The sequence below is a fragment of the Rhododendron vialii genome, chromosome 4a, assembly GCF_030253575.1.
Source record: "Rhododendron vialii isolate Sample 1 chromosome 4a, ASM3025357v1".
NCBI lineage: Eukaryota > Viridiplantae > Streptophyta > Magnoliopsida > Ericales > Ericaceae > Rhododendron > Rhododendron vialii.
This window is the reverse complement of record NC_080560.1, coordinates 6,734,881-6,748,133: the sequence shown is the minus strand read 5'-3', so window position 1 is coordinate 6,748,133 and position 13,253 is coordinate 6,734,881. Positions and strand designations below refer to the sequence as shown.

The 13,253-nt window shown below is 38.9% G+C and overlaps 3 protein-coding genes across 4 annotated transcripts in view; 2 read left to right on the top strand and 1 right to left on the bottom strand.

The window, feature by feature from the left end:
- LOC131322944 (F-box protein At3g07870-like) overlaps window positions 1–13,253 on the top strand; it is a 50,958-nt gene that overhangs the window by 1,823 nt on the left and 35,882 nt on the right. The window contains exon 2 of one of the 2 annotated variants that reach the window (XM_058354546.1): window positions 1,238–1,617. The exons of the other annotated variant lie outside the window; for it this stretch is intronic. Coding sequence (XP_058210529.1) covers window positions 1,238–1,249 — 12 coding nt within the window. The 3' untranslated portion in view covers window positions 1,250–1,617. Of the gene's footprint in view, window positions 1–1,237; window positions 1,618–13,253 lie in introns of those variants that run through there. 2 annotated transcript variants of the gene reach the window in all.
- Window positions 4,876–5,290, bottom strand: LOC131322945 (uncharacterized). Its single transcript, XM_058354547.1, has one exon. The coding sequence runs from the start codon at window positions 5,179–5,181 to the stop codon at window positions 4,876–4,878; it is 306 nt and encodes a 101-aa protein (XP_058210530.1). The 5' UTR covers window positions 5,182–5,290.
- LOC131322941 (F-box protein At3g07870-like) overlaps window positions 10,464–13,253 on the top strand; it is a 38,672-nt gene continuing 35,882 nt past the window's right edge. Inside the window, exon 1 of the mRNA XM_058354540.1 lies at window positions 10,464–10,550. The gene's annotated coding sequence lies outside the window, so the exon portion shown is untranslated. The remainder of the gene's footprint in view (window positions 10,551–13,253) is intronic.

Below are 13,253 nucleotides of genomic sequence, written 5' to 3'. Positions count from 1 at the left end.
TTTGCCAATTCAAGTCAACTCAGTATGCCCCTTTTGGCAGTTGCTACCTTTGGTATGATAATTATCTCTTTCCCTAGGCCCCTTTTTTCGCTTCATCCTTTCATTGGTGAGGAATAATTACATCATCCTCTTCAGAAGATAAATGTCCAAAATAAACCTCAGTTTTTGTTATGTTACCAAAAAACTGTGTGTTGCCAAATATGCTTTAGTTCGGACATGGTTGGACTTGAGCTGCAGATAGTGCAGCAAATCTTCTTGCAGCAAATGAGAGTCAACAACACTAGAATGACTGAGGTCAATATTTTTTTTTCAAAGAATTTGGAATCAATTTCATTGTTATTATGGTTTTATTACTAAACTTTGTTTGGTACTAGGCGATTTATGATTCTGGAATCTTTTTGAGTTCCTGGTGCCTCTTTTTTTGGAGATAGATTTGGCAACTGTGGCATGGATGAAAGCACCATAGGGGCCTAGGGCCAAGGCAGCCATGGATAAGCCTCTTGGTCAGTAGGATAAATCGAGGGATCCAAAAATGACTATAAATCTTCAAATGAATGGCTGGTGGCAGCTTTGGCCCTCAGTTCTGAAGTGCCAGACATATAATCCAGTATCTTGGGCCTTGGCAAGCTCAAATGAATTTTTTTTTTTTCTATCTGAGCTCAAAAAAGATGACACCAGAAACTTTGCTCATTATCTATTCAACAAGGAAGAATTTGAGTTTCAAGATAGATTTTAAACTTACTTCTTGCGTTGTTGCATATGCTATATTTAGTTATTTTTGGGTGCTAGCTAGAACATCGTTACAACAAGGGGTGTCGGGTCTTGTAACCCCTCAAATGAGACTGGAATGTCGGTTTTGGGGCTGGTAAAGGGATGCCACATCCAATGCTGTCCCTTTAGTCTTGCTTTTGCTATATGGATTCGCTTCTCTTCTTTTCTTTATAGTTTATAGAAAGTGCCAACATAATTAAATTTGAGTCAAGTGATAGAATAAGCTTGATTATAGACCTATATTATGATACAAGAAAAGGTGAGATTGCCATTATATTTTGGGATTGGCAGCTGTAGAAAGTGAAAGAATTGAAGTAATTTCTTTTACTGGTATGCTACTAATATATGGCCTGCAATTGCCATTATAGTTTGGGATTGGCAGCTGTAGAAAGTGAAAGAATTGAAGTGATTTCTTTTACTGGTATGCTACTACTATATGGCCTGTAATTTACTGATGAATGTGCAGAAACTCAGCTGATGAACGGATTACAGTGGTGCTTCGAAAGAGTGAACTATCCATCTTGGTGTTGTCATGCAATCGCTTTTTTGATCAAGTTAGGAGAACCAGCATCGTAACTTCTGTGTATTTGTTTCCTTTGGACTTATGTATGGTTCTCTTGGTCTGTTTCTCTGTTCTGTAACTCATGTTTTTGTTGGATCTCTGTTCAAACTTATGGGCCAACTTCACTTTGATCTCCTATAAGTTGGACTCAGTATGGATTGGTGTCTCGATATTTCAAAACTAGCACACAAACTTCATATAGGAATTGGACTAAATTGCTCGATTAGATCTGTTAATGGTCAACGGAACAAGTTTATATAATATCTTTGTAATATGTTTTCTTCTTTTTTCCCTGCACACAAGTAGAAATAAAGTGTATGTATACATGTGTAGATTTGCCAGGTTATTAACTACATCCCTTATTAACCCAATTAGTCCTTGTTTTGCTAATATCCAATTATTGTGACTTAATTTTAGTCTGATTACAATTTTATAGAACTCAGACAAGTTTAACGAAAGAAACGATTTAGATAGATTTCCTCCCATGTAGCGTTCAAAGGCAGAGCAGCTAATAAGAAACCTAGTAAGAATATGAGCCGACATAGATGATACATATCAGGAAACCTTTGAAGATAAAGCACATACAAATTCCTGAAGGCTTTCGAGATCATAAAAACAAATATTCCAAAAGGCTTTGGATTTGCCTTACGGTGATAACACTAGGACTGCTAGCATAACGCATCCTGGATTATAAATAGACTTGCACCATCTTTGAACTTTTTTCCTGTGCTGAATCTAGGACTCCTAGCATATCGCATCCTGGATTATAAATAGACTCGCACTGTCTTTAACTTTTTGCCTGTTCTGAATCTCAGATTCGTTGTAAATTTTCTCAGTAAAAAAGAAGGTAGCATCACAGTTTAAGTGTTCTTTGTAAATTCACTCAACAAATTTTCTACTGGTTCATCTTGTCCTGTCTCTCTCTCATTGAGAAGAGAGAAGCCAATAGAAGGAGCCGTTCTAGTCCACCAAATGACAGGATACGAGTGCTAATCAGAGCAAGACCGTCACCTCTCCCACCTTCTCGGAACTTCCAGCTGACATAATCTGTGACATGTTATTAGGACTATGTAATCTCGAGTGTATCATTAAATGCAGGCAAGTATGCAAGACATGGTGCAACCTACTCGTCCAACCCTCTACTTTGCCAAAATGTATCTCTCAAGGGGCTCTCTTCCCCTCAAGCTTATCCTCCATTGTACCTCTCATGACAGCCCTACCAACTGCTCTCACTTTGGCATTCTCGAGCTCGACAATCCCGGCCGTTTACAATACCACAACTCCACCTTGAAGTTCAGATCTGAAATTCACATCGGAGACACATGTTGTATGTTTCAAGTCATAGGAACACGCAATGTGTTAATTTACTTGTATTCTTGTTTGCCGATGATAATGTTGTGGTGACTAACCCGATTGTCCTAGGACGATGACATTTTGTCCTCCCCAAATTGACATCAGGTATGCAGCATATATTTGGGCTGGTTTGGCGTATTGTCCACTGCGTGACCAACACAAGCCTTAGAAGCGTATTCTCGTTAGGGTTCCGATAGATTTTGTACACTTGTGATTGACGGTACGTGAAGGAGCATTGGAAAATCATCCCCTTGCTTTGCATTCTGCAAGGATTTTGGTTTTGTTAATGGAGCGCTTCACTTGCTAGGCCTCGTCATTGAAAAAGTTTCAATACAACGGCTATTTGTAGCGCCCCTCTCATATGGGCTAGGCCCCTACACATACATGGGGCCCACATCATGTGAGAGGGAGTTACAAATAACCGTTGCATTGGATTTTTTTTCCTCGACAACGATGTATAGTTCTTGTGCTATTTTAATGTCGAGAACAGAAAATTAGGAAACCTCCCCTTGCCTTGTGACATTAAAGGCTAAAAGGCCCTCTTGTGACATATGGGTAGTTGAGGCATTGTATCGTTGCGGGCTGGGTGGACGAGTTGTACCAGTGAAACCTATCAAACCTTGTTGATGACTTTGAACGGTAATGTCTTTGTATCTTATGATATCCAAAACAAGAGTGACAGAAAAAAGTTTGATAGAAGAAAGTTCATTATTACGGTGTTGGATGTAAGGGTTATACACCAAAGCTTTCTCTCTCTGCCATGGATGCTATGAAACGGTGTGGGCAAATGTCAGGATTTTAAGTGTCAGGATTATATTGTGTGTTCAAAATCTATGATGAAGTATTACTTTTGTTTTTGCGGTTTATTGTGCTTGCACAAGCAAGAACTGTTGGTAATTTCTAAAATGCTCTCTGTTGCTGCTACTTGGGATGCTCTAAGACTCCATTCTCTTGTAGTTCACTGGCATAAACTAATCTGGTATCCTAAATGCATTCCAAGTACATGATTGGGCCATGACGGTTTTGGCTAGTTTCCTTCTTTGGATGTCCCTAAGTGGTAAATGAAAACTAAAGACAAGCTCAGAGATTGGGGTGTGCTATCCTCTGCTGCTGCTCACTTTGACGGCATTAAACAGAGTCCCTCAATCACCTGTATTCGATTACAATACTCTAGGCAAGTCTTGTAGCATGTTTTGCCTTCTCTGCTGTGTTTCTAAGTCTCAGCAGCCTTGGAGCAGGGAGGGCTTTGTGGCAAGTCTTTTGCTATTTCAGTTAGGAAGTTAGCTTGGGCTGCAATGGTCTATTATCTATGGCAAGAGAGGAACAGCAGAGTTTACAAGGGTGTCCATAAATCTCCAGATGCAGTCCTAGCTCAGCCATGGAACATTTCCCCTATGATTTTTTCGTAGTTTAGTTAGTCTCGTAGTGGTTGGTATGCCTTCCTAGACGCTTGTTTGTTATGCTCTTTCAATGAATCTCTCATTTAGCCAAAAAGAATTTGTTGGCACCTTTAGCTTTTGGGTTTGGGAGAAAAGTAAGAACTCAACAGAGAAAGGAATGCCATTCCATTTCGAGAAAAGACCCACACCCATTGTTTGCAAAGAGTTTGTTGAACTGATAAATATCAGTTTTATCACTGGCAGTAAATCCAGATGCTTCAAAGTGTTAAAGGAACCGATAAAACTTTCTCTGTAATTGGTGTCCTACTTGTATCCCACGAAAATGAAGGCAGCAACATGGCAACGTCTTAGTTTGTCTTTCTTCAAAACCCTTATGGATACTGCGGAGAAGAATTTTGTTTTTTTTTATCAACAACAAATTTCATTCCAAGAAGTCTAACAGCATTTACATAAAATAATCATAATAGTCAGTAAGAGCTAAATCTACTAAAAACAAGGAAACGAGCAAAACCACACATGGGCATAAAAGCTTAAGACACATTACTGCAAAAGCAGACCGGTGCGATACGGCGTAGGGTCGATCCGAGAATCAGTAGATGAACAACCGAGAGCTTAAACCATTAGATCGGTCCTTAAAATGGCTAATGTTGGCATTCACGGCATAAGGGGACGGGTCCCTCACAGCCGCAAACCAGCTCCTGTTTTGCGACCTGCTTTAGGAACAAACCAGCTCCTGTTTCGCTCTATCTATCACATGATTAGTAGAGTATTAATCCTTCCTCACAGTTCCTACATCAAGATGGCGTATCGCAGGCTGTCGTTCACCATGAGGTGGTTCATCTCCGATACCCGAGTCAGCTCACAGGACACCCACACTCCATCAGCCGCACTGATGCGAGGCTGGGAAAGGCATGAGACAAGGGAGAGAGGGGCTCGAAGGACACTGCAAATTACCGAAAAACCCTTCCACCGTGATCGCCTTCTGTCCATGCCGTTTCCAAAAATGGGTGATTCAGGGCCATTTCTGACCCCAAACATGGTCTCATCGGCTACTCGTGGGCTCTTCTTCATGTTCCGCCTCATTGCCGCCAGCATCTGCCACCTCTGTGTGTGTGTGATGCAGCTCTCTTTTGATGGTTTGGAATTGAAGAGATGGTTTTGGATCTGGTTCACTTTGTTAAGTGGGTTTTGATAATGGCAAGTTTTTTTTCTTTTTGCCAAGTTAGTGGTGATGATGTTGTTTAGTGCTGCTAGTGCTTATCTCTAATGGCACTTTCACTTTTTGGTTTTTTTTTCCCTATCTTTGTGGGGCCTTTTAAGTCCCAACTTGAAGACAAAATTTCCTAATTTCTCTCGGCTTTTTGTATACTATTGGGATACTTGAGCTATCAATTTCACTAGAATTAGCATCAACACAAATTAAGGAGAATTTTATAGCTTCTTTTTGTTGATACTATGGTTATTTCATTGATATCAGGTTGGCAATGTTGAAGTTTTAAGTCCGACTCTAGTGCACTACGTTGTGATTATTAGACTTGAAAAACCTGTAACTATGTCTTGTTGGACGCCCTCCGCTAATGAACGATTAGATTGGTCCCTAAACTATCGATGGTTCAATAGATTGAATACTGAGTTATTGATGGATCAACGACTTCCATTGAAAAAAAGGAAAGATCAGTTTGATATACTTCTTATGAGGGTAATTAGATACATCTCCATTGGGGGCAAAAAATGCCAACTTGGTGACCATATATTCCTACAACAAAAGTGCTACACACACAACAGTTGTGTAAAACACAACACACAATTAATCTCTAGCCGTCCATTGCTGTAATAAATGGTCAGGATTCATTCAAACTCTTCCCCATAAAAGTTCAACTTTTTCTTGGAATGGTTTTTTTAACATCTAGACTGTTCCAATACATCTAGACGGTCAGAATTACGCACACAACCAACACAACGGTTGTGCAAGTAGCATTTTTCATTCCTACAATTCACACACAATTTTTCCCCCAAACACGTTTCACTATCTATAGCAAATAGAATCATACAATGGGTAGCATATTGCATTATTTTAGATTTGCGCGAAAGCTAGCCTGGACATCTGAGTCATAAAAAAAAATACACTCCCTCCGTCCCACTTTGTTATGCCTATTTCCTTTTTTGGACGTCTCAAAAATTATATCTCTTAATTTATAATATTTTATGTATTCAATATGAATCTTGTTTGATAGATCTCAATTAATTTTTTTAAACAAAGTTTTTAAAATCATAAAAATTATTATAGACCGTAAAATATAAATAATTTTTTATAAAATACCAAAAAAAAAAAACAGACACAGTAAAGTGGGACGGGAGAGTATTGCATTGGTCAAGAGGCGAATTTTCCCATGCATGGGACCATCACTTCTGTAGTAGTGGCCGATGTATAGGAGAATCAATACCTGTATCTGAAAAGGTCTTTTAAAACATGGGGAAATGCCTGGAGGGTCCTATTTTTTGTGGAGGTTCCATGCGGATTCCCTTTTGTATTATCTATCTTCTCCCGTTTCTTTTTAAAGATGCATTTATAATTTTGCCCATTTGTACAATTTTTATTTTGTCATTTTTCAGAATTTTTTGAAGTGTGAATTCTGGCTGAACTCTTGGTGTGAATTCTGGATGAATTCCTTGTGTGTGAATTTCTTGGGCATGTGAATTCAATCCCGGTACACCTTTAGCGGATGTGAATTCTGAAAGTGTGAATTTTTGAGGCTACAAACAACCATTTGCACACCTTTTGTAGAATTTACACCCTCATAATTTTACACACTTTTGCAAAATTCACACCTTCAAAAAAAAAAAAAAGAATTCAGACCCTCGAAAAAAGACAGAATTCATATTACCAAATTAAGAATTCACACATTCGAAAAAAAAAAAATTCACACTTCTAAAAAATAGAATTCAAATCACCCAAAAAAAGAAGAAGGTGCGAATTCAAACAAAAAAGAACGAAAGGTCCCCTGGCCTTCCGCTCAATCTCTTGAAACTGACAACCATCTTCTATACAATAGGCAGCCAAATTGGAGCTAAATTCTTACGTACCTAACCATCTCCCGTATACAAGTCGGTACATTAATCAAACACGGTGTGTGCATCAAGATCAAGACTCTCTCCCTCATCCTCAACCACATAATGAATGGCCCTCGTTACTTCCCCTCAACTTGTAATTCCTCAAAAACCTCAATCACATTTTTGCGGCGGTGTTGGGGTGCTGTCCCCAGTGACGAGGACCGGTCGCGTCAACCCCAACGGACGCGGGAGAGGAGAACGTTGTGCCGATCGGACTCGAGATCGAGTCGGTTCAAAGACGAAGGCAACACCGTCCCGGCCGGTCAACGCTCCAGATCTCTCGCTATCAGCAACCTGTTTGGAACGACGTAGAAGCGGAAGCTGGTGACGTACTTGTGTCCGCTGTTTGGCGAATATTGCGGCAGCAAACACCGTGACCGCTGAAATTGGGATCGAGAACTACGACGACTTTGAAGTCTCCTAAGGGCTGAACCACGACGATGACGGGCAGTACTCGCGGTTGCGGCCTTGTGGGAGAGTGACGAGAAGGACTTCGTTGTTTTGGGATAACAGCGAGTTCGTTGAGGGGAACTGGGATGAAGATGAGAGCAGGATATTTTGGACAAATTACTTAAAACAGACTTATGTGGGTAGGGTTTCACACAGAGTGGGTCTGAATAGCTAAAGGGAGACAATACGGAGCTGGTTCAGAAGAACTCCTTTAAATATTCTTCAAAAAACCACAACACATTTGCTAGCAAAGAACTCAAGCTCGAACTGGTCCGGCCCGTGTCTCGCCTTTAACAATATACTGTGGCACATATATACAATTTGTTTTCTATAATAAAAAGTCGATAGATTTTAATTTATTCTATAATACAAAGTGAGCACATACAATTTGTTCCTATTTGATAGATTTTAATTTGTTTTATAATTCAAAGGTATTAAAATCATGAAAAGTATTATCGTTTAAAAGATGTACATAATAAACACAAAATGAGACAAAATAAATAATTGATAAATAAAATATGACGGTGAGTATTTACGATCATCTTGTCGTCATAACCGTCAAGCTGTTTTCTATAAATCTCTGGAGACAACTTTAAACTGGTCAATGAACTAGAATACCCAGCTTGTGGGACCTTGTTTTATTCATCATAGACATTAGAAATAATATTAATTTTTCTAGATTCATTGGTACTAGTAAAACAGGGAGGCCTTGGTACTGACGTATCAGCCGGAGAATTCGTTATGCGAAGTTTTGAAACACCAAAACCATTTGATGAAAGTACACAGAGACTCTATCAATTGTAATTTTTTTTTTTTTTTATGGAGATCTTCAATGTTTAAAATCTTCCAAATAGATTCTCTCCACTATATGAAATGAAAAATTAGCTAATTCTGTTAACGGAGTAAGGGGAAATGACAATTTTACTCCTAAAAAATCACTCACATTGACCTCTCATTTATAAAAACTGTCCACTTTCTGACCCCTTCATTTTAATGGTCTTTTTGACAGAAAAGTACTAATTGATTAACGGTTATAGTTGTGCGGATCTGTATGGGCGATTTTAAATATTAAGGGTCTTTGTGAAAAAAAATGATAGTTGATGAGTCTCCGTGTACTTTCACCGAACCATATTTTTGCAAAATTTGCTTCCTAATGGTCATGACACTATGCGTCCACTCATGCTCCGCCGTGTATGCACTAGCTGAGACCTAGGCCAAGCTGACAGTGTCGAGTGGTCGGGCAGCTTGGCATCGGGACCTACTTCATGCACACAGGCCTAGCATAAATAGAACCGAAAACCATTCTAGCACCCTTATCCATCACAAATTCACGTGGAATTCAAGACTTAGTGTATAGATTCAACATAAATTTGTGATAAAGAAGGGTGTTGGGTACGGATAAAAAAAAAAGGTGTTGGGTTACCATGTGACGATGCCCCGGAACCATTGAATAATTACTTGACACGATGCCACGGTAATAAAAAATACTTCACACTGTGTTTGGAACTTGGAGAAGTGAAAGAATGTGTAATTTTTTTTTTTTTTTGACTCTCCACAACTCTTAAATTTATTAGAGCATCGGACCAATTTCTTCAAATTTTGGTCCAAATTATACTTTAAAAATTCACTTTTTACTTTAGCTAGTTATTTTTATAATGTCTACTACATCAAGACTTTTTATCTAAAAACTATCTCAATAAAATTTTGTATTTTTATCTGAAAACCATTCTAGCTGGCTTTGTAAGCTCTAGGCATTGCTATTGTGACAGCTCATGATAAACTGAAAAGTTTCAAATGAAAAAGTAAAACATTAAAGAAATATATACGTAGCAAGTGAATAGGAGCTCGTTTTAAACAAAGAGTGACTGGAGCAATTGTAATTAGTAGCGAGTCTGATGCCGCACCAATTTCGGACATTTGCTTGTTACTTTAACAAGAAGAGGTGTTTAACGAGAGAGGTGCAGATTATTCCCTTCTTTTATGAGCTGTGCTATCCACACAGATTTTTGTGCACAGATTTTGTTGTGGAGCCCACCACGAGTTCCACACAAATCATCCAAGCCGTTCATTAAATGTAAAACATTTTTTCAAGGATCCCCGTAAAAAATAAGCTCAATCCAATACCTATATGTGCTTCATCCAACCATCTAACTTTTCATTCAGATTTTCGGATAATGAAAAGTTATACGATTAGATCGAGTATCTATAGGTATCGGATTGAGATTATTTTTTACAGGGACCCTTGAAAAAATATTTTACATTTAATGAACGGTTCGGATGATTTGTGTGGGACCCGTGGTGGGCCCCACAACAAAATCTGTGCACAATCTGTGCACAGATTGTATGTGTGTGTAGACTTTCTGTTCTTTTATTTGTCTATGAATTCCAAAAGTAACCCTCCGTTGTGTGCTTGTTTATGTATATCTATTACTCTATTTCTGATCCCCTCATTAGTTAGGATGCCTTCGACGTCGAGATTTTACTTTTTTCATTGTAAAATCCTAATCTATTCTATTTTATGTTAAAGAATTTGGGAAGGAGAACGAATAATTACAAAAAATAAACTTTGTCCATGTACGTAAGAGTACCAAGTGATTCACGATAAATTATTATGGTAAGACCTTTGGTTGGACCAAAAAGAAGATTATGGTGGAGATACGTGCAAGTTAAGCTAGACATTTACGTCCGACGAAAAAAAACAACACATTGAACACCTTCCAATATCTCTTTCTCATCTCCTGCTGTCTTTCTCCTTTGTTTTGCCATCGTGATCGTGTTTACCTGGAATCGATGTCTACCTACCGAGACCAGTAGCATACAATCAAAAGCAGAAACGCTGGTAATCGGCAACGATGGAGCACAGCAAACCCACATACAAGAAGAACTAGACTCTCAATTTCAGGGTAATTATTCTGCTTTGATTGTTGAAACTTTATATCCATCTCAAAGCAATTGCAATGAGTGGATAGATCTCAAATGTTATTAAGTGATCACCTATTTCACTCCCAAGCAATGTGAGACTCTATTTCATTAACATCTCTCCTCACGTGCAGCCACGTTTTGAGGTCTGTCACGTGTGGCCACTTTTGAGTCCTATTATCGTGCAGTCTTTTTGATGGTCTGTCATCGCGGAGTGTGGATTGTGAATTTTTAAAATGTAGGATGGAACGGGCCCCGCTCTGATACCATGTGGAAACTTTATATCCATCTCATTACCAATTGGAGCGGGGCCCGTTCCACATGGTACAAAGTTTTCATATAGTATCAGAGTGGGGCCCGTTCCATCCCACATTTTAAAATTCATAATCTACACCCCACGATGATAGACCAGCAAAAAGGTTACACGATGATAAGACCAAAAAGTGGCCACACGTGACAAACCTTAAATGCGGCTTGCACGTGAGGGGTGCTAGAAAATAGAATCTCACATTGTTTGAGAGTGAAAGTGAAATGAATGATCACTTAATAACATTTAAGACTTCTTCACTCATTGCGAATTAATTTTTGAAATGGACATAAAATTTCTACATTAATGCGCTCTTCTCTCTCTCTCTCTCTCTAGGTTGGGGTTAGCTTTTCAACGATTCGTTTTTTCTTATCTCCCATAGAGAACCGATCGCTTCTTTCTTCTCTGTTAACAGAGAATATGTCAATCGACAGCAAGTTAATCAAGAAACACGAAGCAAATCAAACCCACAAGGAAAAACAACAAGAAGAAGAAGATTGTCAAACAGTTGGTAACTTTTGTAACAACCCAGAACTCCCAACCCACATCCTCTCAAGGCTCTCAATCAAAAACCCTCTTCGATTACCGCTGCGTTTGCAAGGACTGGCTCTCTCTCATCTCTGACCCTCATTTCGCCAACCTCCATCTCTCTACATCACACCTCAGTCTCTTGCTCAAACCCATCCCCGGTTATGGTCGCGGATCAGAGAAACTTAACTTGGTCGACCTCCATATCAATCCCTCCACTCCTCCTTGTTAATTATCTTAGGGAATTGGTCACCACAATCAAGCGCCAAAAGGGACCCAACATCCCATCTACCATAATTAACTCCTGCAATGGATTGCTGTGCTTGGCTGAGCCACATCCTAATGGCACCATTTGTATATGTAATCCTCTTTTAGGTGAATTAATTACACTTACTAAATGCCCAAGTGGCCGCTCAATTTCACCCCTTCTTTTGTTTTTGGTTATATTGTTTTTGGTTATAGTCCCACGACTGATCAGTACAAAGTGGTACGGTCCTTTGGGATAGGGGTTCTCGACCCTGTGACGGGTAGGGAAACTTGTGAGGCTGAGATATACAAGCTTGGTGAAGGGTCATGGAGAAGCATCGGGAAAATCCCTACCACAATTAACAATTCCAATTTTAATGTGTTTCTCAATGGATCACTTTACTGGCATTCTTCTACGCTTGGTGTAGAAATAGACTACATTTATTGTTTCGACTTTGGAAGTGAACAATTTCGGGCAGTTCCTGAACCTTCTGAGTTTGGTCTGGTGGAGAAAGGATACTCAAATTATATGCGTGTGGGAGTGCTCAGAGGTTGTCTCTATATGCATTACCCGCTGGTCATGTTCATGCTGAAGTATGGGTGATGAAAGATTATGGGTTAAAGGAATCTTGGAGTAAAGACTTTGTCATTGAAAATATGATGCTTGAAAGGAGTCTTTTGTTCTTTTACGAGCCATTAATGGTTCGGAGAATGGACAAATCTTGATATTTGATCGTTTTAAGTATTCTATTTTGTTGTATGATTTGGGATCAAAATGCCTGAGGAATGTTCATACTTTTGGATATAGTGAAACACACTTCGTGGGAATTGCTCATGTCAATAGCTTGCTTTCACTCAGGGATGTTGCAAAGGGAGAAAATTTCGAGGTACATCTATTCCGACCAAGACAATTGCTGGTTTTTTTTTTGATAGGCAACAAAATTTTATTAAGAAACTTGAAAAATTGCTGGTTATTCTTAGTTTAAATCATGTGCGAAGACAATTGCTTGCTATTTGTCTCATTTGTTTGTAATTTTCCCTCTATGGTTATGTTATTTGTTCGCCTGTGTTCCTTAGCTATGTTACCAAGGAACTCTACTACCCTAGCGAATTACGTTTTGGTACGAACGTTCCAAAACATGGTAACCTACCGTTCCAAAACTATAAATTTAGCGATCCAAAGCGATCCCCTTAGTTTTCCCCAAAATGTCAACTTATAATGGTAAAAATAGAGAGAAAATGGAATTTCGGTGGGAGAAAGCGTAAAAAGTTAAGTCTATATACTCCTAGAAAGGTATTTTGTATAAATAATTTGACAAACAATGTTTAGTTGGACTGGATGTTTATTGCTTGGAAGAGTAGGTTCTAGTTTTGTTATCTATAGAAGCCTACCCCTAGTGTACCATAATTTAAGCATGTGGTGTACCACGTTTCCGTTTCTATTCCTTGTACAGGAACGATCCGCATTGCAGGTAACATAGTTACTTAGCATGTTAAATTGTTGTCTTAAGTTTTCAGCAAAATGATTTGATTCCTCTATTTTGTTTGCATATATAGAAGTTGCAGTTTAGAGTTTTTTCTCTACATGCGCACATTGGTCTATAAA

What these genes read in the sequence shown, in the direction of transcription:
- LOC131322945 (XM_058354547.1), bottom strand. Translation starts at nt 5,181, where the DNA reads ATGCTGGCGGCAATGAGGCGGAACATGAAGAAGAGCCCACGAGTAGCC.